We start from the raw sequence: 27,155 nt of genomic DNA, 5'->3' as shown, positions 1-27,155 counted from the left end.
ACTATTTGCTGTCAAAACTAAATGTGTTTTATATTGCAGGTACGATCATCCAATCGAATGGGACCAACAGTACACAAATTATAAAATACTGGTTGACTACATAAATAGCCGTAAGGACGAATACAATGCCGAAGTGATATTTGGTACTCCTAAGGATTATTTTAATGAAATTCAAAAACGGATGGCGCATTTTCCAACCCTTAAAGGCGATTTCTTTGTTTATTCGGATATATTCAGTGAAGGTAGACCTGCTTATTGGAGTGGTTACTTTACTACTCGACCTTACATGAAAATCCTAGATCGGGAATTGGAAGCAAATCTTCGATCTGCTGAAATTTTGTACACGATAGCATTGAACGTTGCCAAGCAATCAGCCAAAGACATCAAAATGTATGAAACGTATTTCGAAAGGTTAGTTAAGGCACGGCGAAATCTGGGGTTATTCCAACACCATGACGCAATCACAGGGACGTCCAAGTCCTTCGTCATGAAAGACTATGCTCTGAAACTCTTTGAGTCAATATCGGACATGACGGGTTTGCAGAGTTTTGCTATCCAATCGTTAGCTGCTACGGAAACCAAGGCCAATTCTACATCAGGACAAGTGTATGTCCTTTCAGAGTCTGATCGAGACAGCTACGAAAAGCTTCCTAAAAAGATCCCCATCAACATCAATAATCGAGAAACGAAAAGGATCGTTCTTTTTAATTCTCTTGCGCAACCAAGACGAGAAATTATCACTGTAAAGACTTTAACATACCGCGTAAGAGTTCTCGATTCCCACAAGAATTCCATTCCCTATCAAATTGCCCCAGTGATGAATGCAACGAGCATCACGCACGACGTTTATGTTTTGTTGTTTGCTGCTGATTTGAAGCCGCTGACGATAGCTGTGTACTACCTTCAGCAAATCGATAGGGTACCAGCAGAAGCCATTTCCACGGTTTATTGTACGAGATGTGGCAAAGATAATGTATTTCCAATCAAACCCATGCAAATAGGTGACGTTCAATTAGAGAACCAGCGGATGAAACTATTGTTCGATGGCCAAAGTGGTTTTCTTAAGCGAGTCACGAAGAAGCCCAGTGGAAAGATCATGCAGTGTAATATTCAATTTGACGCTTACACGTCAGCCCAATTTCATAGTGGTGCGTATCTCTTTATGCCGGATCCCAATCTTCGCGACACTGACAAAGATATCTTGGAGGTATACACGCCTCATCAAAAAATATACATTATCTCTGGTGCGTTGAGTTCTCGTCTTACTGTGGAGTACGGAAAACTGTTGGCTCACCATGTAGCCATATACCACCAAGAAGGTACATTATCCGAGGCTATACATATTCGAAATATTGTGGATTTCGAGACTCCACCAAAGAACCGTGAGACGGAAATGTTTATGCGTATTCAAACGGACATTGTAAATGGCGATCCACCAGAGTTTTATTCAGATTTAAATGGTCATCAAATGATAAAACGTACGAAAATTGAAAGGATAGGTATCGAAGGTAATTACTTTCCTATCACAACGATGGCTTATATTGAAGATTCATCACACAGGCTAACACTTCTTGTGAATCACGCACAAGGAGCAGCGAGTTATCAGCCAGGCTGGCTAGAGGTTATGTTGGATCGAAGGACGTTGTATGACGATTCGAGGGGTATGGGCGAGGGATTGTTGGATAATCGGAAAACAGTTTTCAAAAACTGGCTACTACTGGAAGACATCGTAGGGGAGAAGGATCGATATTCTAAGCCATCTCTCTTTGCAAACCACTTGAGCAACGCTTTGAACTACCCTGTAAATATTTTTGTGGTTGACGGAACGGAAAGTGAGATTAAACTGGCTCCAGAAACAAGACTTTTAAGTAACAGTATGCCTTGTGATATGCATTTATTGAATCTCAGAACGAATCATGATCCAAAAATGCCACATTATCCGATCAACAATGCTTTGATGGTGCTGCACCGGCAAGGATACAGCTGTGCCGCCGGTACAGATATTTCGATCAAACACTGCCCTCTATATGATAAGCTGTCGCCTGATACAATGTTTTACAAACTGTATGCCCCTAATGTGACAAAAACTTCGCTGACAGGTACTAGATTTCAAAAACAGTTGAAGGATGGACTTCAGGAAATTTCATTGCAGCCTATGGAACTCGGCACTTTTAATCTTAACTTTGCCATTAATCTACACTGAGTAAGGGGGAGTCAGGGTTGTCAGAATTCAAAGACATTAAGACACAGTGATCAGTGATGAAAACTGCCAATGTACTTTTAAAATTGAATTATGATAACTCGTAGTGACGTATGAAGTGTCAAAAGTGTGGACACAAAGTTTGTATCAAGACTAAGTGAAGAGTTCAGAAAAATATACTTATTGCATCATACAGTTTTAGTACCCTTCTCCAACTAAAGAAGTCTTAAGATATGTCTTCAGAGATGTAAAAAAAGAAGTTTTACAAACGTATCAGAAACATCAACAAAAAAGACTTTATGTCTCTCGTACGGTGTTGTCATTATGAAGTAATATAAGGAATAATATATTCGCCAATAGTGATGTTATCATCAAAATGACGATTCTAAAACAGGGAGGTTCAAGTAGTTTTTAAATTTAGAATATTTTTAAGGAAAAAACAATTTTTTCTTGTAGTTCTTGAAGACTACTTGAACACCATTGTTTCGGTGTTGCCATACGGATGGTAGTAACCATAATATAAACTATTACATTTTGTCAAATTTTACCTTGCAAACTCACACCTTACGAGAGGTATCAAGTTCTTTTTTATGACTTTTTTACATGGAGTTGGATCAATTTTGTCTTACTTTCGATTTTAAATATCCTGCCTATTTCGGTTACGTTTCCATACACTTAATTACGTACAGCAATGAAATTACATTTCAATGATCCTAATATCTTTCTGAATCTTTACATGTAAAATATCATTGCCAGCATAAGTCAATTACAAGAAAAATCGTGTACAGCGAGAATTCAAACTGAAATAAGTATCAACGTGACAAAAATAATCATAGCGAGGATTTCTTGTACCTATCTTAACAATAAAAAATTACGAAGATGGTAAAAACAAAACAAATGAAGAAAATTACCTGAAATCAGCGTTAATAAAATATTAGCCAGGTGAAACGTTGAAATACAAGTGATACAACATTTTTTTGCAATTGCAATTTTTTCTTAAAAAATTAAAAACTGGCATGAAAAATAAGAAAAGTGTTACAACGTTATGTATAAGGTGATGAAGATTTTTTTTTTTTTTCAACAAAAAGTCGAACAATTAAACATATACTTTTCATTTTTCGAATCACGCCAACAGAATCACGTGATCAAATGTAAGCTTTCTTCTACAGTGTTTTGTAAAAACTTCTAAAATGATTTATAACGTTAAATTTTTTTTTTTTTTATTGGTTTTATCAAAAAAAATAAAAAATTCAGATAAATATGAGATCGGTAATTGTTATTGATTTCACATCACCTGTAAAAGAAAATGCTGCAGAAGAATGACATTGTGTAAACGCCAAAAATATAAATATTCGTCAGTGTACATATCAATAAACACTTCAATGTAAAACAATAATGTAGATTGAACAAATTACTGTGCGATATAAAAATGTAAATCTAGCCTATTTTCATATTCCGATTTATACTTTAAGACTTTTCTTTCTTTGTTTTGAGCTTCTTTAATGTAATAAATAAATGTATATGACATGATTTACATGATAAATATGTATGTTATTGGAATTTTAATGTTGTTAAAAATCTCATTTTCCAAACACAATAATTGAAAAAGTGAAGTGTGACTTAAACGAATTATAACATGTACATACATTGTAATGATTTTTTTAATTTAAATTTGAAAAACGGTTCTCCAATAAGTTTTGATAAAATTAAATGCACAATGGCCAATTGAAACTGTCAGGTACTTACAATTAGTTTTGAACTTTATTTTTAGCACGAATTACAACACTAAATAATTTTACTTGACCGTGTAATATCGTTTTATTGTGTAAATAATCATTATACTTACTGAAATATGAATTAATACAACTTAACATGTATTTTTTTATAAGCTTGTCTGAAATAATAAAAGAAATTTTGTTTGGGACATTACAATAAGAATAAGATGGTATGATTGTAAAAGTTATCAAATTTAATCATTATAAAAAAAAACATGATTATCAAGTAAAAATTGAATTCCATTGAATCATTTAATATTTTTTATTATTATAAATATGACATAAAAATAAAAAGAATCCTTAGTGATTCAAACTATTTTCTAACATTGTAAAGACCATTTAATTGTAAAAACTTTGCCATTTGATCATCATTAATGACTATTGAGAAGAAAATTTTGAACTTTAAAAGAAAATCACCGAAAAATAACATAATTAGATTTTGTAAATGAATCCTCAGGCTAGTGAAATATGTATTTTGTAAATAATACGTAGTATAAGCCTTCGAAAAAGAAGATAACGAACTCCGCGTCGAAGCTTTATGTTACATTAATAAAATTGATGGTATAAAAGACAAAATATTCGTACAGAATGGGAGTGAGTGCATCTTTTTCCCCGACAATATATACCAAATCTTATAACGGTATGAATTATAGAATATGATAAGTTGTACACTAAAAATTGTACAATGTTTTAACCACTCCGAAACAAAATATTTTGTAAGCGTGGTTTTCTTGTCAATTTTGTGAATTGAATCTCTGATACAATATTAATCCTTATTACTTTTAATTATCATATTATTATTACTCGTGATAATAGACAAAAATTTTTTTCTCTTAATATATGCAGAACAGTACTTTTGAAAGAGTTAAATCTATATGTATATTATTCAAAACTTACTTTCATAGATTTTCAACTCTTTTAACAATTAACCTGTAACTGGATTTTTAATAATTAAAGCTTTTATATTAATGCAAAATAATAAATTTAAAATAGATACAACTTGATTCTTATTTTACAACCGGTATTCACAATTACAAAATTATGATGTTCAATAACTCATACCTTAGATGTGATCAATAAGAGTCTGCGAGCAAAAGTGTGTAAATTAAAATCTGATAGCATCATGTGTGTGGGTAATTGTTTAAAAACTGGTGAGTGCTTTCAAAGTATTGGCGTAAGCGAGTTGTAATGGTGACATCATATAATTGTAAAGTAATATAAATTTGTAGAAAGTAAACTAGTATAATGATAAAGTGTACCATCGTTGATGATGTAACTAGAAAATTAGAAATGATCTTTTTATAAAAAACGAAGTACGTGCAATCGATGCTTATATTGTTTTATGAAAAAAAAATTGTTTTTTTATTAATAGAGCGATGTTATTGTTTGAATTTTTTATTTGATAAAGCAGGTAGAAAAAAAATTGTAACTAAAAATTCAAGTGTTGGCACTAATAATCGCGTGTAATATGTTATTAAAAGACATAAGGAAATATACACAAGCATTGTATTTTTTTCTCTTTTTTTTTTTTTTTTTTTTTTTTATTAAAGTGCATAAAAACACATGATTGAACATGTCTACAGAGAGAAAAAAATACTTTTTCCAAATTTTTGCTCCTTCTAAGAAAAAAAGGTTATCGATACGTGTAATTTTATTATTTTTAGTTATTAACAAAAGTATTCATTTTTTGTAACAAAAATATACACAATCCATCTCTGGTAAAATAATTGGAATTGTATAATTCTGGGATAGTTGACGTCTGTTTGTATTAGAAATTAACAAATTATATTATTCACTCATTGTTGCTAGGTAAAACTGTCCAAAATCAAATCATAAAGATTTATAAGTATTATGTGTTCTGTACTGTCTTATAGAAAGAGAATGAATATATAAATAAATATAAAATTATGTTAATGTTTTAAGAACCACACTAATAGTAGAATATGTATGGAGTACAGACTGAAAAAATTTAATAAAAATAAAGTCTTGTTTCCATTTGCTTTTCTAGCTCCATAGAATTTTGCCTGGGTATAAGTGTATATTTGCAGAAAAAACTATTTATGGAGATGCTCGGGCAAGTAGTTATCTTTTGTGAAGCTGAAATTTTCTTTTTTATTAGTTAAATAAATTGAAAAAAATATATTCTCTAATGTTATATTAATGTAACATTATATTTATTGAATAAATATAGTGAGTCGTATTTTCACCAATGATGTGTAAGATTTATTTAATATCCCTCATTGTTTACCAAAACTTTAATTTTTCCCCTTGTATAGATATCGTGAACAGAAACAAATAATCACAGTTGAATATTTGAAATTTAAACATCAGCTTTGTTAAATAATATAGTTTTTTTTTATTTCTTTTCTGTTTATAAAAGTATAATCTCGCAAAAAATTATTCGTTGTAGGATTCTAAAAAAAAGTTAAAATTAAATTTTTTATTAAAATATGTTATAAATGAGAAAGAATATAGAAATTCTAACGTACTAATGTGTCATACTTTTATGGATCACATAACAATTTTTTACTACAAATTCTCCAAAAGTTATAAAGTACTGACCTATACTGCAGTTTTTTAGAAGCACTTGTGACATCAAATATATGTAAAATTAATTGTGCCCCATGTATTCTTAAATTAGAAATTAAAAATTAAAAAATAGTTCAAGTGATGTGAATTTTTTTTCCGAATCCTCTTCTGAAAAAAAGCAGTGTGCTCCTTAATAATACCTTGCCAAGCTCGAATATACTCAAATTACTGTTGCGCTTTATAAAGATTATTATTTTATTACAACATATAATATTACAACGATAGTTTGAGCATTTTAAAACATGTAAAATAAATTATTACTGTGGATCTAACTACTTTTTTTATAAGAAAATAATTTACAACACTTAAACTGGAAATACATTTTAAAATTAGTTTTACTTAAGAATTTCACTTTTCTTTTATAAAATTTATAATTTTAATTTTCACTTTTTTTCGCTACCCATTAATATCCACACATTCAATTTCAGAGTTTACTATTTTTTTTAGCTTTATGTGTCTCTTCTCTCCTGTTCTCACTTCGGTAATTCTTATGACACGCATTTAATTTTAAATTTGTGGCACTGGTAGATTTTTTTAATATCGTATTCTTATTTTTATTTATTTTTGTTAACCTCAGTTATTTGTTTTATTGTTTGTATTAGATATTTTATGTACTAATAATTTTTAAAAAATTCGATCAATTAAAAATCTTCGATACTCACGAAATTTGAAACCAAATTAATCTATTGTCAGTCAAATGCTTAATTCTAAGAAACAGACATGAATTAGTAATTAATTTAAGAACTGAAACTTTTCAGGATGAAAAAAAATGATATGTGCCATTACCGCACCACTTGATATTTCTATATTCATCTGACAGACGTTTTTTTTTAAATGGTGATGATATCAACAGTGATAAAATTTGCACCACATTTTTTGTAGTTAACATCGGAAAGCATAACTTAATTTTTTTATAAATGGGGATTATGTTTATAAATTATCTTTAAACGTACATCTGCCCTTCGGCATTGGAAATACACTCCAACATTTTTGTATTTGTTCGTCGAAGGATATTAGAATCCATCCGCATATTAACGTTGAAAAAACTGTAGGCCAGTGCAATATCTATAGATTTAAAAAAGAACGTCTGGTTATGATAAGCTAAAAATGTTTGTGAAATAAAACCTAATTTACTAACAGCAATTTTTTTTCTAATTCTGATCGCAAACAATTCGTTCTTTCCAGTAAACTAATAGGTATAATCATCTTTTGTGCTTGAATAGTTGTATGTAAAAAAAAAAAATCAAAATATACTAAAAAATCTACTTAACCTAGCCAAGCAGAAATAATTTTACTTGATTAATTGGTAATAACTATTTTTAAAAATAAGTTAAAAATAAAATAGTAATAGCTTATAAAATCTAGATTCAAGACAACTATTAAAACTTATTATTCACAATTATTAGTCACTTAGAACTTTTTAATGCTTCTTATTTTTTTCTTTCATTCGTGAGATTGATTCGTAAAAACACCTGCAAATATTATTTATTTTTTTTTTTTTCATGTTATTTATAATATAATAAAAATAATATGTTATCAAAAATTATTACGAACTATTATTCTTTGATAAATTTCAAAAGTCAAGTATCCAGTAGCGATATATTACTAACATAAAAAGTTCTTTTCATGTACTGTTCTTTTATGTTTCTAGAATGACATTTATAACGAAAAAAACAATATTAACTGACAATAAAAAATAATGTTACTTGTTAAATTCTAATACTTGTCTTAAATTTAGAATATTATCATACTTATTTTCAGTAATTATTTTTTATTAGTTGAAATAATTTTCGCTCGAGTAAAAACAGTTGTTTCATGATAAAATTTTTTTTTCTATTATTTTGTAGGCGAATGAAAACATATAATAATAAGCCTTGTGGGAACGATATTAGCGCTGTAATTAATTTTTTTCAAACAATTATATGATTTATGAGTTAGTATCGACGTAATAATTATAGCGTAATAGTCATAGCATCAATTTTTTTTACCGAGGCTCAATATTTTCCTTTTTCATCCAGCTACATATACTTATGCTATAACAAAAAAATTTTACAGTGCAATAACCTTTTTGAGTGTACTTTTTTCAAATCGTATTTAGCCTTTTTTTGTTACTTAATTAGCGAATTTTTTCTACAATAACGCGTGCAAAAACAATTAATTTACAGAAAAACTCCAATCCGCACGTACTAACGGGAACTTACGGCCCCCCAACCCTGAAACTTTCGTGTATAGACCTGAGGATCCTGAAGTCTAATGGAGTGCTTCGATGAACGTGACCAAGTTCGACATTAGCAGTCGCATACATTAGTATTGAAATGTGGCGAAAATGTAACAATCAAATGTCCTCCCAATCCCTCACTGTATTGTTTGGCATGGTCACCGTCAACGTCAAATCGTTCAGCTCGAGCTTGCAAGTCGCATCTCTAAATAGAGCTGAGGCCCGAGGATGGTCAAAAATCTGAACCAGCCGCAGCACTCATGAGAATTGAGAAATATGATAATTCGTGAAGATCCTCAAAATTTTTCTCATATTTTGTTCTGGTAATTAAAGTAGTACCATGTAGTCGATTTTAAAAGCCAGCCGCAACTTTGACCAAAGGATAGACAACAGTAAGTTGCAAAATTTAATCTCATTTGTGGCAAGAATTTATCTTCTATTTGAAAATCGACCATGGATCCATTTTTTTAAGGTCAAATTTTGAGTAGAAGATAATTTTCAATTTTGCCGCAAATGGCATCAAGTTACAGAATTTTATATTTCCTATTTGATGGTTTGTATTGCGGCTGGTTTATAAAATTAATTACATTGTACTACTTTCATTACCAGATAACTCTTTACCAAAACATAATATGACAAAAATGTTTCAAATCTTTCAAACATCTTCAAGTTTTCCAACCTAAATGAGATTTGCGGCTGGTTTTAAATTTTTTACATCTTTGGGCCCCTGCGAGATATTATATCGAAGGGTCGTTATCAGAAAGTTCGGATGCGGTCGAGCGCGGCCATACGCAATTACGCAGCTATGTAATCGTGGCCTGATAATAGATGTCAAGTAGTACTAACCTATTAACTCCGATCTTGTTATTAAAATAATACTCAGTTATTCATAGATTTGTAAAATATTAACGCCTTGTGAATTACACTTTAGTGTACAGTATTATAAACATTTTCTATGATCTACTGGAGGCTGAACCAGTCTCAGACAACTGTATTGAGGTACCCTAGTGTGTGTGTTTCATGTACAGCATAAAAACGTATGTGGAAAAAAAATTAATATCGTGAATTACAACAAATAGTGTTTGTTATGGAATTAGCTGCCCATACTTCTATAAACTCTTCAGTTTTTAATGTTTTCTTTCGGAACATAACCAAAAAAAGCTTGTTTTAAAAAAACGGTGGACATACACAATGAAGCCATACAATTAGTAACAGTGATAAATTTGTGCAGGAAAAAAATTCAGGTACTATTATATCAATAATCTTTTTAAATCTTAGACTACTTTATTATTGAATTCAATGTATGTTTTGCTTAGGTTTCAAGTCTCAAAGGATCGTCGACTGTAAGATTCACTAAAAAATGGACACGCCAATATTTAATTTGTCAGAAGAGGAGTTACACGAAGTTTACGAACCAGCTGAAGACTCGTTTCTCTTGATAGATACATTAGAAAATGATTTAGAGCTTCTTAAATCTCAAAAGTGTGCCATGTGTTTGGAAGTTGGTATAGGATCAGGTGTAGTTATTACAGCTTTGGCAATGGAGTTGAGAAAATATTTCACTTCGTTCTACTTAGGCATAGACATAAACGCTAAAGCCTGCCAAGCTTCCAAAAAAACAAGTATTATTAATAGTGTCAGAGTCGAGGCTGTGCAAATGGACTTATTAGATGGTATAGTCGATAGAGGTATTTTTGATGTGATTATATTCAATCCACCCTATGTAGCCACCGAACCTTTGGAAGTTCTTGACAGAAGACTCATTTTCAAGACTTGGGCTGGTGGTCACAGGGGCAGAGAAGTGATGGACAGGCTATTTCCAAAAATACCTCACATCTTGTCGGACAATGGCTTCTTTTACCTGCTTGTGATTAAAGACAACAAACCTCACGAAATCATAGAACTTTTCAAAGGCTTTAACATGACTGGTTCGATAGTTGCTGAAAGGAAGATCAGAGGAGAACATTTACATGTCCTGCGATTTCAAAAGAGCCAATATTAAAATCAAAAAAATACTTTAAGTATGTTCTTACTGTAAATAATAGGCGTAAATTTTTATTTCCACAGTATGACTAGTGATACAATGTTTTACTTTTTTCATAAATTTTATTTATTTTATACAATTTTCAAATGTCTAAGAATATTGTTGTTTTGTTAAATGATTGTTTTGTACGTTTACTATTGAAAGAAATACATTTATCCAAGTGCACGTAATTGGTCTCAGTTCATTTTTATACCTTTTTGAATTACGCGCTCCAAATCCTTGTGTGCGCGTGGGCGTCTCTTTTTTGAAGCGGGAGTGGGGCGCATTATATCAAAACAATCGCAAGGTTATCGGCCGTCATCGGTTGCTCGTTTAAAAGACTGAAATTATCGTTAACTATTGGAATTCCAAAGTTCGAAATGGATATAGATACTGCAAGCGACAATACGTCCTTGGATGACAAGACCGAAGACTACGGCGACAATCCCACGAGAGATGCTCTCACCGAAGGGATCATGAGTTTGCTCAAACCCACCGTAGATCAGCTGGACGAAAGGATGCGAGCTACTAGGTATGTGGCTGACAATTACTTGGCTGTTTAAAACAATTGTTTGCACTGTTGTGTGTTTGTGTACGTAAATGTCAACAGTGAATGATGAAAATGATTTAGTTCTCATTGCCCGAATCATAAAGAACTTGCCCGGTAGTGTGATGTCATTCATGTACTAAGTACTCACATACATTATCAGTTTTAGATTTCAGTAAATATCCTACAGAATATAAATGAATTTAAAAATTTTTGTTTCCATCTCAGCTTAAATTAATGCTAATAGCAATACCCTCTTTCCAGAATAAGTCAAATTGAGCTGAGACAGCAGATTGACTCATTGCTAGAGGAACTTTTGAAAATCAACGAATCTCTCCAGTGTCCGATAGAATTGGACTCGTATGTCACAAAATTAGCTAATGCGAAGAGAAAGGTTGTGGTTGTCAGTAACATCCTTCAAAAAACTCAAGAGCGCCTGAATAAAATTCACGAAAGTGTGGAAAGAGAGACAAGTAAAAGGAAGGCCTTGTTGGACAGAAGTTCCATGTATCATAGTTCAACAATCAAGCCGGAAACAGGCGGTTCCCTAAATGCCTCGAGTTATCCCGAAACATCTCGATGAAAAATTATGATGTGACTGTTGATGATTTGTAAATAATATAAATCTAGGTGAACTAACGCATTGGAGGATAATTTTCATCTCCTATGCCTTATCTATGTAAATATAAATGCACTAGATTGTTTTACATAAGATCATTCCACATAAGTAGACTTTTGCAAAACGGAAGATATTTTGGATACAATGAACTTCAAATAGGCATGAAATTGTTTAAATTTCAATATCATAACTTTTGAATGCAACGGTTTCAAAGGATGTATAGGCAAATGTTGATTCACCTAAACATTAGTTGAGAATTATTTTTAAAACTTTTCCAAATAAGTTAACATGCCTAGTACTTGTAGTTGTTTGTGAATTGTATATATACATATTAGTTAAAAATAGCATGAAACATTGGTATTTGTTGTTATACAACAAAATAGATTAACAATATGAATAGAATAAAAAAATCAAGTGAAATCAATAATACAAGACTTGTTGCACAATGTTTCAAACGAAAATTGCAGTCAGTAAGATATGGTAGCAATCAAACATTTCAAAGATCATGAATTGTTCATCTTTTGTAAAAACACTGTTATTTATGTACCTTGTATATTTTATCGAATATCGTAAGATATCAAGAAAATGTTTTTGTAAAGTGATTATGTTTAGTTACAATGTATTACTTTGGTAGTTAATAAATCACGATAATTTTGTTCCATCGTCAGATTAAGTTTATGCATCAAAAAATTTGAAAACTTTGAGGTTTGCTTCATGGAAAATAAATTAAACAACGTGTTCATGGTATTAGAAAAGGACATGGTCGCAACGTTTATATTTTGCATAACAGAGCTGTATGGGACCAAACAAACAAGTGCACTGTAACCATCAGTTAAAAAATTTAATACTTTGCCTGCTTTCGATCTCTCGAGTTTTTGTGTAAGTGCGTTTTACGTATTACAACGCGTGTCTTTATTTAATAGTTTTAAAATAAATAATAATTTAATCTGTTTGACTGTATCATAAATATTATATTTTACAATTTCTAGAAAAAAATATAAAACATTAAAGCTAAGAATAACGTTTAGACTAATTAATAAAAAAAATTTAATTCTTCAGTAAAATATGTACTAATTACTTTCTCCAACAATATTCGACTACATACTTACTTGTTCGTTAGCAGAAAATATAAAATGCAATTTCACTATTTAAATATTTATACACATACCCGCAAATTCGGATAAAACTTTCAAATTTACAAAATCCAAGGTAAAATGATTGGAATTTTTTTTCAGTTTACGATTTATGCAGTGCGTATTTACACTGATTTCCTCTTTAGATTCCATACTCATCTATAATTTATTTATTAACTGGTCATGTGTTGATACACTGCAAGAGATTTAGACAATGCTATAGCTCAGGCGAAGGTGAAACAAAATTACTTCTACTGAATAAGTCGTGTAATAAATTTAAGAAGAAAAAATACTCAAAAAAAATTAGGGGAATGATCTGCAATTCACGTGTCGGCGTACTTAAGTACGTTTTTCCCTTCGTTTTAAAAAGAAAATCCACGATTTTGATCGAATTTTTCAGTTTTTTAGCTTATTCTATTTGGAGGTTTGTATAAGCTTTTGAAGATGACCACATTATTGGATGATTCAAAAAGGAACTAATAAAGCTCATATATATATGTCAAAATCCTTATTTTCCGTTTTGGAAGACTGTCCGACCTTCTCGGTTATTATTGTGGTCATAAGCGTGAAAATCCTTTCAACACATTGTTTATCGTTAGATAAATTAGCCACGCGCGATCTTAATTACTCATTGTGACTATTTTGATAATTAGAGACATATTTTTATAATGTTTCATCCCACTACACAGAACAGGGGTACTTTAGGCTCATTTATCATATTTTCCAATGCTAAATTTTGGAAAAAAATTTTTAATTAACTGTGAAAATTGAAACACCATGTTGAAGGGTGATATTTGTATTTAGTACATAATTCATCAAAAAATAACATTTCCTCGTAGAAGGTCAATATTTAATAACGAAAATTCAGACAAATACATACAGATGAATTCGGTACGGTTTCTTACGAATGCAATTTTCATTATGAAATTTTTTCTCAACTAATTCTTTACCGACTCATGCGGTTTTACTTTGAGAATGGGGATTGAAGTAAGAGGTTTGAAGTATTGAAAAGCATCATAACGTTTTCATCGTAACTGTTCCAAATCTCCTGAAAAAAAGCTTTCGTCTAAATTGACAAAGGTTCTGAAAGGGAATAAACAAGGCCGACATTTACTGATTAGATCTTTTTTTTTAATTTTATAGACCATTTATACACTTTTAAGCTGTTACACATAAAGGATAGTACCGATTAAGTGCACAAGTGGATGCGCACAAAAAGACTTTACTTCATACAGTTTGAGCGTAAACTTACATACATACAATAAAATAAATGCCGTTATTCAAGAAAAGTGATAGAAAATTCGTTTCATCAAAAAATTCATACATATATATAGAAACATCTAGAATTTTAAACTGTCATGAAAAAAAAAAAAAAATACATCCGTGCGGTAAAACGCGTTCATGATCAATTACTGCAAAAAATTTTAATACACATTTACTAAAATAACACACAGTAAATTAGTTTAGTGGTTAATTAAATTGAGGTGTGTAATTGACTATAGAAACCACGAAACATATGTCAAGTCGTGTCGAGTTGTACGCACTGTAAAATATTTAGTTTAACATGGCTACGAAAACCAACAAAAATTCGAAAAAGAACTCGATGTCCTTGGAAAGAAGAGTCCCCCATTTCTTACCATGGGCCCAAGTGCAACTGCCGCTTTGCGTCCTCGGGTCACACTTTGCGCCCGATAAATCATCACTTTGGGCCCACGGGCAGAACAGTTTTTTTAGGGCCCAAAATACTTTTCTGCCCTGGGGTCCAAAAAGTAATTTACCGGGCGCAAAGTGTGCCCACGGGCTCAAAAATGCACTTTGGATCCTCCGTAAGAAAAACCTTATACGCGACTCGGGCACCAACAAACAACAATCGCGCCCTTCGGGTGCTCAGTTTTGTACTTTGTGCCCTAGTGACGTAATGTACTATTCATCAATACAAGAAGGTGACTTGTTTACGACGACTCGAAATGGCGAAAACAAAGTTGTCCCTGTCGTCAATCTCGACAAATAGACTTTCAACCAACTCGCTCACGGGTCGACCTCCAGGTGCCAGAGCGTCAAAAGGGGTCCGCCAGAACTGCGGCTCCCCACACTTAATCCGTGGGTGCCCTTGAAGAAGCCCGTGAGCCCCAGTTCCTCAGGCCCCCAGATCATGTACTCGGTACGGCCACTCTCCACGGCCCGGACGTGGGCCACCTTGAACTCGAGCCTGCTCCACTCGCTCCGGGCGAAGGTGTGCGAGAGCATTATTATATTGCGCCTATACTCCTCGACGCTCTCCTCCACCTGCGTGGTTTTGCACCCCCAGCCAGCCAACCGTCTCCGTTTATCCGGCACGTGTAAGGCCCCCCTAGCTTCGCCAGTAGCTCCATATTCTCGAACGGTTCATCCTAAAACGCGTAGCTGATGAACAGGTGGAAGGGCCTACTGTCCTCCTCGTCCCCAATGATCTCGTTTTTTTAACATGCCCTCGAAACGAGATGAAAAGGGCACCAGCGAGGCGCGACAAGCCGAGAAAAAGGCGATTAAGGTGAGGACAGGCTTACCTGAGGCCAACAGGGGACCCATGGGTTGGGTGGGTGAAAGGTAAATTTGGGCGATAGAGCTGTTGTCCAGAAGTCCAGGCAGGTCTGTGACCAGAGATAAATTCGTGCCGCGGAGCCACGATGGGTTGGTGAGACTAATTAACTCGAAGATCGGGTTGCGGGAGCTACCGATCATCGGATGCAGCACCGCAGGCTCGAGGCGCGTCATCGAGTTGTTGGGGTCGATCTGCGCGTGAAACAAACAATTCGTTGCATCATTTCGTTCAGGCTAATATTAAAATTTCAGGTTAAAAAAAAAAAAAGCAATAATAATACTAATTGAAAGGGTTTTGCCTGTACATCCTACGAGATCGAGTCGATCGAGGCAATCGAGTGCAACTGCAGGGCCGTGAGCAGCGGCATCTCGTACTTTTTTCTAAAGAGTCCTTTTTTTTCGAATCGCACTTAGCTTGGAAGGCAACAAAGTTAATTTGGTTACGCCTGTATGTAAGGCGGATGGCACAACTGTTTTATTTTTGCAAATGCAAAGACCTGAAGAAACGATAAATGTACATATAAACCGATAAACTTATCAAGAATTTTTTCGAAGTCGTGATAAAAGTAGTGCACGATGCGACACATGTTCTGCAAAGTTAAACGAGTATTGGTACTTTTATGATGCAAATGGGCGATTGGGCTCACAGATATACATGCGTGTCCCTAATAATGTCCCCTTGTTATCTTTTTCCATCGCCTACAGTGCGTTTCTGAAATTTACTGGCCAATGGGGACCCGATGAGGCGGCGCTGGTGAAATTTATACGGACAGCAAGGAGTTTCCCTCAAACGACTCATCCCTTGGCTCGAATTTTCAGTGACTTTCCATACCCACTCCCTAACAATATAGTTAGGAGGTCAGTTTCTCGATTGTACCAAATCTACTTACGAGTTATGAAAACGCACGAGGCATACTAGCAAAACTTGAAAAAAAAAATATACTTAAAATGAAATATCTTGATGAACATGGAATAATAAAGTTATCGAGAAAATTAACTTGAGAAACAGTAAATTTTACTTTATTTGCAAAAAATTGTTAAAAAATGAAACGTTAGAAAAACATGGATTGCACCATTGGAAAGAGCGACCTCGAAAATGGTCTACATCCATGCAATCTCGTACAAACATGAGTGCCCGAGTCGAGTATGTTGTTTTTCTTACCGAGGGCGCAAAGTGCAACTGCCTCATACCCCTGCCTAAAGTACGACTTTGTTCCCTGTACTCGGGAAGTAAACGGCCAAATTTTTCTGAGGTAAACAATTGCTTGTACTTACACTACTAACTGCTCGTAGAAAAATATTTTGATATCTTCTGCATTGTTGCCCCTCTCGACTACGGCTTGGGAGGCAATATCCTCGCAGAGGGTACCAAAAAACTTTTCTTAATAAGGAGTAACTGCGATTTCTAGCCAAGAAGTTACATTGCATTTTTCTTCCCGTCATTATGGAAAAACGTCATGTCTTTGGCGAGCGGCAAAAGTGAAAAAAATTGTATTACGGACCTCGGGAAGAGAGTACGGCACCAGCTTCCGGGTGTTTGCATCGCACCAATAAAGGCAATGACATTTTCCACCCTCGATGAGAAAAAAAATTATATTTAACTCGGGCACCAACAACCTTTCGGTCGCTTATTTTGTACGTTTTACCCTATTGACGTACCGTACCATTTTTATTGCTTTTTTTTTCTTGTATTACATTTTTGTTTTATTCCAATGCTTTGCCACGAGGATACAAAAAATATAACTTTAGTAACCAAACTATACTTTGTCATCTTGTTGGACACAAAGTCATAAGTTTTTTTACTTTAATTTGTAAAAAAGGGTGGTTAGAAAAATTTGAATTGCACCATTGGAAAGGGGCGATCTCGGAAACGATATACGTCGATACAGTCATATGCTAAAGTCAATACTCGCACAGTATTCGTCATACGGTAATCGTCAGTTTTACATAGGTAAGTGCCGGCGCCAATTGGTAATGATATTATTTCACAGAATCTACTAAACTTTAAGCGCTTTCTAAGGGAGAACAGCAAATGGACTTACGATTCCTTTCACAGAAGAAAGTAACAATGACTGGAGTATTTAAACCCGTGTGTCCTTGCTCGTGAAATTTAATAAAATGGTTAACTTAGTTTACACTTGGATAAAAAACGAGTTACTATAATTAAAAATACGTTGATAGAATCAGCATATTTAATAACTAGCTGCTACGGAATGAATCATTAGTCAAATAAAATTACTTTGAGTAAACAATTAACGTTTTACAGTATGAATCTTTTTAATTTTATTTATATTACAAAATGTGCTAATGCTCATACATATCGAGTACAATTTTAATTATAAATGCACGGTTGTATACAAACACGTTTTTGCAGGATTAAAAAAGTAATCGTTATCTGTATTTGAAAAATTCATGAAAATATTGACAACTTGACTTTCAGTCAAAAAAACTTGTATCACATACGTTTTGTACATGTACTTAAAACTTATTATTTATCCATTGGGTTGAATTACGCCCGTTTTCACAACCAGTAAAACCTTTGAATTCAAAATTATAAGCAGTAGAAAGGATTGCACATCACTTGAAAAAACAAAAAAAAACTATTTCCTTGGCCCATGATAAAAATAGTGTTATTTTTATGCAATGAAATAACAAAAAGTTGATCGATACTGGCTTAAGAAAGATTTTTTCACTTTTTCTTATCTGAATGCAGAGATTTTTGAATGGGGTGAGTACCATCGCCTCGGTTTTTAATAACGTTCCTGACCAGTTCTTCCGATGGCACTTTACGATCATAGGCCCAGCCAATTTTTGCAAACAAATCTATCAAGTACAAAGTAAGATTTATTCCAGTTATGTAGTTTCCAAGCTCAGCCGTTTTATAATCCCACGGGAAGATGTGATGGTAGTTGTGCCAGCCTTCACCTCCAGTAATTAGAGACATGAGAATATTTTCCGCAGGTGCGATAGCCCTAAAATATAAAAAAAATCCATTACATAAAACATAAATATTATTACTGCTTCAAACTTTAATTTCATTCTCCCGTTAGAAAGGTACAATTTGCTTTTTTGTAGAAAAATGTCAAGCTATTGCATTACAATGAAAATGTTAATTTTTAGTAAAGTTAGGGGCTGTTTCGATAATTTGTTTTTAAAAGTTTAATTTTTTAATTACTACTTATCAGTCGAAGACAACACTGTCTACATACTGCGCTATATTTATTGATACAATGGCAACCTTATATACTGAGAGATGTAGAAAAAAAAAAAAAAAAAAAAATTGGCACAATAGAGCAAATTGGTTTTTAGATGTGTAATCATGACTTGCATTGAATTTCTGTTTTCTAGAGTAATGAGAAAGCATTAATGTTTATAAATAAATAAATCTTACTTATCGTACGGGCGACCTCCAAACATGTGAGCAAAACTGTTGATACTCCATGTGCAGTTCAATGAATATGCGTAGCGCATGAAAGCTTGCGATAAAATTGCCCAGTACCAAGTCTCGTTCCAAAAGTAGACTGGCACCAAAATGGGTATAAGGAAAGCAAATACCGGTCGTAAGATGAAGAAGTATCTGAAACAAAAAGTTTTAATTACTTTTTAATATTTTTTCAATAATAAATTATGCATGTTAAGATCCGTCAACTTAAGTTGGGTTTTTTTTTGTGAATTTCTATCGTCAATTTTGTTATTCATGAACTTGTGTTAAGGGGGCTCTGCACACTGACAAAGGTTTTATTTAAAATATTTTTTAAAAAAGTTTGTCAAGGACATAAAATATGAACCGCATAAAATACCAAAAACTATGGGAGGGGGGCTCTAAAACTGGCATGGGAATTCTAACCCAAATATTATATTTATGAAAAGTGTTATAGCTGTATAATAATGTCATAACTACATACTTATGCAATTCCATATATTTATTATTATGGATGTAACAATGTTCATTTAATGACTGTGTTTTTTTTAAAGAAAAGTTACAATTTTGAATTAAATGCAGTTCACCTAGTAATCTCTTGTTAACGGATTGATAAAAAAAGAATGATTGTTTTCCAAGTACCGTTAAAATGACTAACTCACCTAATATTCAAATTCCAAAAATATTTACAAAGATATATCTAACTTTTTGTTTAGTAAATAACCTTTTACTAATACATGTCACATCGAACTTTTTCACCTATGTTAACTAAGTCATTTTACTTGGAAAACATTGATTCTATATTTATCAAGTCGTTAACTGAAAAATTTGTAATTAGGTTCAACTTTGTTTTTGAACAAACGCGCAAGTAAAGAAAACGAATTTTTTAACGTTTGATTCAAAATACTGGATAATGAACTTGAATATCAACAATGAATTTTACTTGTCTGCTGAAAAAAAATATATTTTTAAATATTTGATTGAAGATTGAGAGATGAAGATTTCCTTTTCTCTCTATCTCACAAATGATCATCACATATGTATGATGATAACAGTAAGAGAGATAAAAGTTAGCGTTGCTGATGCACGAAGGAGTTACGTGATGAGCACGTGCAGTGTCTCAAGTATGCTGTAGATTAAACCAAGAAACGTGAGATAAGATGATCCACAACGTCAGATAAATAATTAATTTCACTTATGTTTCTGTTAATAGCTTATGTTAAATTGAATAGTTTTACAGATTTTATTTAGATGAGGTATGAAAAATAAAAAATTTTAATTTAATTTATACACAAATATTTGTATTTTGTATCCATAAGATTAACTGATTAATTTTTCGAGCACCCCCTATATCTTCTCTATGCGAAGGGTGTTGAACCCAACCCCATCTGTAACCCCTTACACGTAATCTCCTTATTACCACGTCTAAACTCAGAACCCCGGCTCCGTTTTTCCAACTGATCCCGTATCTCTCTTTCCACCCTGACCCATGACAACCACACTTTTGCCAACTAGTACCCCCATTTACCCAAATTGCCCATGGGGCCCGAATTTTCTCTGTGATCCAGAACCAGCTGCGAAGCTTGGGAACAAGTCCCGGCCAGAAATAATTTTAGAAAAATCTTCAACTTGCGGATCGATCCGACCATCATGTATATGTATATGTATATGTATATACGAGGATATCCACAAAAAAAACAATTTTGAACAAGAGGTTTAGTGAGGGTGACACACTTTTTCCGCGATTTATATGTTAATATTATATCTATCTATGTGATAGCTACCCCAGCGGAAATTTGAAAACGTAACAAAATGTTAGAAAAAGTGAACATGTGTAATAATATGCCGTAACCTGCAAGAAAATGTAAGGAACTGTAATAGTCTCATGGATTTCGGACGTTTCTTACACTTTATTATGTTGTGTTACGTTTTTTTACATTTTCTTACGTTTTAATATAATTTACCACATGCTGTTATACTTATACTTTTTCATAATAGTTACTCAAGTTTTTTTCATTTAAGGCAAATTTTATTCGAAAATGTAGGGAAATGTGTCTAAAAGTTATCAATGATAATAAAATATAAAAAAGTGTAATAAACTGCAAAAAACTGCAAGCTGTTATGAAACATTACAGATGACAACACTTCCTTACAGTTTATAAGAGTTTACTACAGTTGCTTTTTCACGAGATTCAAGTGTCTTTTTAGAATTATAATAAAATGTAACGAATCCTAAGACAATGTGTTGGGTTGTAGTTGACTATAATCAAACGTAACAAAACGTAACAAACTGTAACTGTGGTCCGAAATCCAACCAAACTGTACATTACACCACAGAAAGTTACGGTTTGCTACGTTTTTTCACACTAACTTTTTCCGTTGGGGTATATATATAATATTAACATGTGAATCGCGGAAAAAGCGTGTCACCCTCGCTAAACCTCTTGTTCAAAATTTTTTCCTCATATTACATGGAATTACGAGTAAAATGATCCGTATCTCGAAGGTGTGCCTTAAAAAATTTTTTTTTATTAAAATAATGCACAAAAACGGCATACTTTTCGTGGATTTTCACATGTACGTATATGAACAATAACTAAAAAAACATGAAATACTTATTTTCAATGGTTTTATGTAATTTGGTTATTTTCACAAAAGTATCAGTATCCAATATCGCATTGACTGGGCTTCTTAGTATAATTTTCAGGGAATTTTTAAAATGCGGATAACTTTAACTTCAAACTTATTTAATTTTTTATCAATGATTGAAAACCTAAAAACTATTTATCACGTGATGACTTCGTTCACTTCCCTCCCTGTTTAACGTTGCCAGAAAGTCCCCTCTACCTATGGTGGTACTACATAAAAAAATATTTTTCAAGTTAAAAAAAAAGATTAAACATTTTTAACAATAATTATGTGACAAAAGAGGAAAATACCGTTGAACTGATTGTTAACATTTCTGAGATTGAAATGAACCGTTTTTTTTCATTCAAGTAATTAGTTGTACATAAAATTAAAGAAAAAATCTAAGTAAAATAGCATATAATAATAGACTTAAAAAAAATAAAGATATTTTACATCTTCAATCATGTAGGACTATCATCAACACAAGTCATACATCAAGAAGACGTTACTTTCTACAAATATGGTTTCTACTTATTACAATATTATTTATGAATCCCATAATTTTCATATCATTTTGAGTAATTCACAAACAATTTTTTATGAAAAATGTGTTAGCGAAAGGAAAAAAAAAAAAAATTAGCACTAAGACGCTACAGCTCATTCGACTTGAATTTCGTCTGATAAAACAAAAAATTCAACAATTAATGAGCTGCGGAAAAAGTTTTAATGCACGATAATTGTATCGAGTTGCAAAAAAAAAAATTTACATGTTTTTGTTTGAAAACACGCTTCACTTTAATCGATGGGACGATTAAGTATACCGTGCCACACGTAATATTAACACGAATGATATTCGAATGTTTCAAATGTATAAAAGTGGGCCCATTGGCGCCTATTGTATGTAAATACCGTGGACTCTGCGAATCTCGGCACAAAATACCTCATAAATGCTAAATTATCACCAATTGAAACTTTTACTTACTTTTCTTCGAACTTTATGACAGGGTCCGAGAGGCAGTCGCTGAAATCGATCTGTCGTCCCTTTCTGAGCACTTCCGGGTGCCTTTTGAGGGTTAACCAGCCCAAGTGACTGAACCAAAATCCTCGCACCGAGTTGACCGGATCAGCGTCAGTCTCCTTCATTCACAACCAAAGATTTATTTTTTAATTGTTTATGATTATTGATAAAAATAAAAAAATAATAAGAATACAAACCGAAAATTTGTGATGTACGCGGTGATCTTTGATCCACGTCATGGCCGAATACTGAAACAAAAAATTATTGGCTTACATTAACGGTGTTTCTAAGAAGATTCGTGGAGAAATTTCACGTGGCCGTACTCATTGAAGAACGAAATTCTGTTCGCATTTTCGCCAAACCATAATTCTTACACCTCGAGACAAAAAAAAACCTCGTTGTCTCTTGGGAGTGTATCATTTTGTCATCTCCCAGATTTTCTCGCTGAAAAATTTTCCAACAAAAGAAGCAGGAAAAAAACTCTCACGAATTTCCCAAAAATCGAATATTTTTTTTGCCTGATTGTGCATTTCCAGCCAAACCTCCCGGAAAATGCACATTTGCGCATATGCAAATGAGTCATTGGCGTTGAAATAAACGCTCGTCGTATCACTACTTTTTTGCTTCAAATCTCACGCGATAAGAAAACGAGGGTCCGATCGACGACGCATAGACTCTTTCACTCTCTCTTGGGGTTGAAAAAAAAAAAAAAAAAAAGTGCCAAACTTTCGCTCACCTGTCCAGAAGTCAGGTAGCACAGCATGAGAATGACCCTGAGGGGGAGCTTGGCTTTGTACGCGCGGTGAGACCACAATCTGTGGACGCCTCCAGCAACTCCGAAGTTGGCGATCACTGCCAAAAACCAACCTGAAAGGAAAAAAAAAAAAAAAAAAAAATTGCCAATAAAAAACAAAAAACCACCAAATGGCCCCTTTAGTTTTTCCTTTTCCCTCTTGCCATTCGGAGAACAGCGTATACTATCCGAAAAAAACAAAAACTGGGCAACGAAACAACAGTGCAGTGACAATACCCCAGGCGAACGTCCGCTTCTTTTCCAGGTAGGGAAACGTGAGGAACCCGTAGATCGCCACGGCGTGCAGGACAACCATGAACGTCAAGTTGAACCATTTGACGTCGGTCCTCTGGAGAAAGGGCTTGTTTATCGATGCGTAATACTCGTCGCTGATCCTCTGGCTCTCCTCCGCGTCGCTCAGCTTTTTTATGTCCACTGCCTCGCATATGTCCTTCCCGGGTTCGTCCACCAATTTCGCCTGGCTGAGCACTTTCTCGGACATTGTTTCGTTCGGTGCCATGTTGATTTTCTGTAAATTTACGTTTCATCCATACAAATGGCACTACGATTACAATTCCGCGATTATGCTCGGTTACTGCTTAGCTAATTGTGGACGTTAATCGTACCATGTAAAAAATAGTAGTTTTCGTCGCATAAGTGCCATCGTCTCCGGGGCTATTTTGAGGCCTGAGGGACGTAAGGTAGCCACGAAGCGATGGCGCTTATGTGGCGAATGCTATTTTTCCCACTAAGGGCGCACCAGCCTCTCAAAAACGCCCGAGGTAGGAACAAAATTTTTTTTTTCGTGGTATGATAAATTGCGTACGTATATTACAATTGGTAAAAAAAAAAAAAGGTTCAGCTGTACCTATGATTTTCGTTTGCGCTATACAACGTACTTGGGCGCGCTCTGTATACGCAATAGCCCACGGTATATATGTATAAATTCAGTGGGCAGCGCAGCTGAGCACATTGTGGAAACGTGCTTCTCTCGCTTGCTTCCTTCCCCTGCCCATTTCTATAATACCGTCAGCACGTGCCACGACGCCCGATGCATGTATATATATGCTTTTCCTCAAGTTTCGGTGGTGTGATGTTCCATCGAAATGTATATAGGTATAACTAAGTACCGAGGTAAGCATAAAACGCAATTCTACTCTAGCGCATAGCATTTACTGCTATCGCTTGTGTTGAATAATACACTGTACGCGGATAAGATAGGAGGAAACAATTTTCCTGCGGGCTCTAAGGCTTGTACGAGAAAATTAAATTTGCGGTAAAAATGGCTACTTAGGGACTGTTCTATAAAGAAAATCATTTTGCTTTACCAAAATTAGCGAAAAAAAAAATATGTTTTAAAAAAATGATACATCAGTGTAAAAGAAAAGGCGAAAAACGTTACAAATGAGAGATGCAGTACAGGCGTCCTGGACGTCAGCCGAACAAAATGACACCGATGACCACAAAACGGAATAATAAATAAAAACCACGTATTCAATTAGCCGTCGCTTTCGCCCTCCGAAAACAAGTAAATCTCTCAGTCCCGAAAACCCGTCGCTCACACAAAAGAAAAGAAGCGTTTTACTTACGTTACACCGTCGCGCCGGCTATACGAAACGGAATCTCGTACGATATCTGTTACACCACCCATACGTATATATAAGTACTCCGGGAGCACAAAAGTAACAAACGAAATAATAAACAATTACATTCGCGTGTACACATGTATATACACAAACCTCAAGTTCACAAGGCTTACCCGCGAAGGATGAGTTTCAAAGTCACTCGGTTGATTGTTACGCGAGTATCAATCTAGCACGCGAACACACGAGAAAAAGAGCCACCCGCGCCGGCAACGCGCGACATTGCTTCGAATCGGTACTTAATTACTTAAATCGCTTACCTGTTTCGCCAAAAAACTCGAGCTCGTTCACTCGGGGGTGGGGGGGGCGAAGAAAAACGCACGATTTAAGGATCAAATGGTCCGGTAGGACACCGCAGGCACCTTATATCGTACGGCGCTCCGATCCAATCACTTGCTTGCGACCGACTGTAATACTCACTCTGCCGCTGCTTATTCTTCCTCTTTTCTCACTCCCTTTTCCCGTGTGTGGTGTGAGCACACACACACACACACGCGTTGCCAAGGAAAAGATTATTGGACTCTGGTGGTGACGATCGGCCCGTGTAGGAAGAGCACCACTCCCAGGGCCGTACGCGACCTCGAGAACCATGACCAGGTGACTTGGATGGCGCTTTGGAGACGTCACGGTGCAGGAAAAGTCAAAAAGTTCGGCGGAATACTTGAGATTTTTTAAACATTTTGTCAATAATTTTGGACACCTACGATTTGCGGGTCCGATTCGGATTGCCCTGCGGCAGATGAAATTCGTATACATTGTTCAAAAGCAATTTTGGAAATGAAAATTTGGTTTATGATTTAATACGCGCGTGTTTTACAGAAAAAAAAAAAAAAAATACATAACGTTTTGCGGTAAAAGTAACGACTTTGCCGTACAAATTGTTTATCCCATTGTTTGCTTTGTCTCTCTCTCTCTCTCTTTGCAAGCTTTCATTTGTCCTTCGCGACACTGCAAATGCAAACAGTGAAAGCAATAAACCTTCCAAATACTTATTACCAACACCCGGATCTTCCAACATCGCGAACGGAGCTGGTACAAAACGCAAAATTATTAATTGTTATTGTAACCGGAGGTGAGAACGGCCGCCTGCACAAATGTGACACGGCACTGACGAACACCTCTCGGAGCAGCTGCAGCCCCATTCCTGATTGGAAGAGCGCCCATCACCCCTTGAGCTCTCGCCCATAGAGAACAACCGTCGGGGCTCTTGCCACCCTCACGTGATGCGTGCGCATTATGAAAATTTACCTACAAAGCTGCTGGAACGTCACTTGACGTGCACAATAGGCGTGTTTTTCCGCTCGCTGGCCATTGAACGTGATCTTGCTTGTATAGGGGAGAGTCTCCAGAAAAATAACAACAACCATCTCGGTTTTTTAGAGTCAATAGTCAAGGGGGAATCCATGTGCATGTCGCGCTATTTTTTATTTTGCAATTATCCTCCAGTGAGTGGACGGTGGTTCGGAAAAGATTAAGACCCAGTATGTGAAAAAAAACCTTTGATTTGCTTTTTGGTTGTTCGAAAAAGTGGTCAGCTATTAGAGTTGTAAGGCACTTGAAGTTTTATTTACGATGGGATTCCTTCGATTTGTGGGATTGTATAACTTTATTGCGCTAAGCGTTATTTTGAACGTTATACAAAAAATCGAGAAATAGTGTTTAGAGTATTTTTACTTCACTACTTCTAATCTTAATCAATAATGACGTTCTTGGCATGGGCTGTATTTTTTTTTTTTTTTTTTTTTTTTTTTTTATTCGTTGGAAGAAGAAATGGTCATTGCCGAAAGTTGTAGTCCTTAAAAATTGGAGTTATCAATAAAATTCGAGCCATTTCGCTGTTTACCCACGATTTGGGCAATCCTAACTTCTGATGCTCGACTTTTTCTTGAACATTCTAAAAAAGAAGTTTTAGATTTTTTCAAGCATTTTTATTTTTTTTTTTTTTTAATGATTGTCTACGACTTTTTC

General features: G+C 34.3%; 4 protein-coding genes across 5 annotated transcripts in view; 3 read left to right on the top strand and 1 right to left on the bottom strand.

The window, feature by feature from the left end:
• Positions 1–3,547, top strand: part of alpha-Man-IIb (alpha-Mannosidase class II b) — a 196,778-nt gene extending 193,231 nt beyond the window's left edge. Inside the window, exon 7 of the mRNA XM_014359271.2 lies at positions 40–3,547. Coding sequence (XP_014214757.2) covers positions 40–2,203 — 2,164 coding nt within the window. The 3' untranslated portion in view covers positions 2,204–3,547. The remainder of the gene's footprint in view (positions 1–39) is intronic.
• Positions 3,548–9,610: 6,063 nt separating this feature from the next.
• HemK2 (HemK methyltransferase 2) lies at positions 9,611–10,991 on the top strand. Its single transcript, XM_014359286.2, has 2 exons — positions 9,611–10,026; positions 10,099–10,991. The coding sequence occupies exon 2, from the start codon at positions 10,143–10,145 to the stop codon at positions 10,782–10,784; it is 642 nt and encodes a 213-aa protein (XP_014214772.2). The 5' UTR covers positions 9,611–10,026; positions 10,099–10,142; the 3' UTR covers positions 10,785–10,991.
• A 100-nt stretch (positions 10,992–11,091) lies between these two features.
• Positions 11,092–12,064, top strand: Snapin (SNAP associated protein). Its single transcript, XM_014359289.2, has 2 exons — positions 11,092–11,337; positions 11,617–12,064. Exons 1-2 carry the CDS (start codon positions 11,186–11,188, stop codon positions 11,933–11,935), a joined length of 471 nt encoding a protein of 156 aa, XP_014214775.1. The 5' UTR covers positions 11,092–11,185; the 3' UTR covers positions 11,936–12,064.
• Positions 12,065–17,942: 5,878 nt separating this feature from the next.
• LOC106642006 (acyl-CoA Delta-9 desaturase) lies at positions 17,943–25,694 on the bottom strand. Of its 2 annotated transcripts, none has more exons than XM_014356628.2 (7): positions 25,448–25,694; positions 23,782–24,073; positions 23,488–23,618; positions 22,949–22,999; positions 22,716–22,870; positions 19,076–19,261; positions 17,943–18,656 (listed from the first exon to the last, which is right to left on the bottom strand). In XM_014356628.2, exons 2-7 carry the CDS (start codon positions 24,062–24,064, stop codon positions 18,374–18,376), a joined length of 1,089 nt encoding a protein of 362 aa, XP_014212114.1. In that variant the 5' UTR covers positions 24,065–24,073; positions 25,448–25,694; the 3' UTR covers positions 17,943–18,373. The 2 variants fall into 2 exon arrangements, with proteins under 2 accessions (XP_014212114.1, XP_014212115.1); XM_014356629.2 differs by lacking the exon at positions 25,448–25,694 and adding an exon at positions 25,134–25,183.
• Positions 25,695–27,155: the final 1,461 nt, after the last annotated feature.

Source organism: Copidosoma floridanum, unplaced genomic scaffold (assembly GCF_036245765.1).
Source record: "Copidosoma floridanum isolate Cflo_tuat_1 unplaced genomic scaffold, Cflo_Japanese_pri ptg000020l, whole genome shotgun sequence".
In the NCBI taxonomy this organism is placed as follows: Eukaryota; Metazoa; Arthropoda; class Insecta; order Hymenoptera; family Encyrtidae; genus Copidosoma; species Copidosoma floridanum.
The sequence above is the reverse complement of the archived record's forward strand: the minus strand, read 5'-3'. Positions and strand labels throughout refer to the sequence as shown.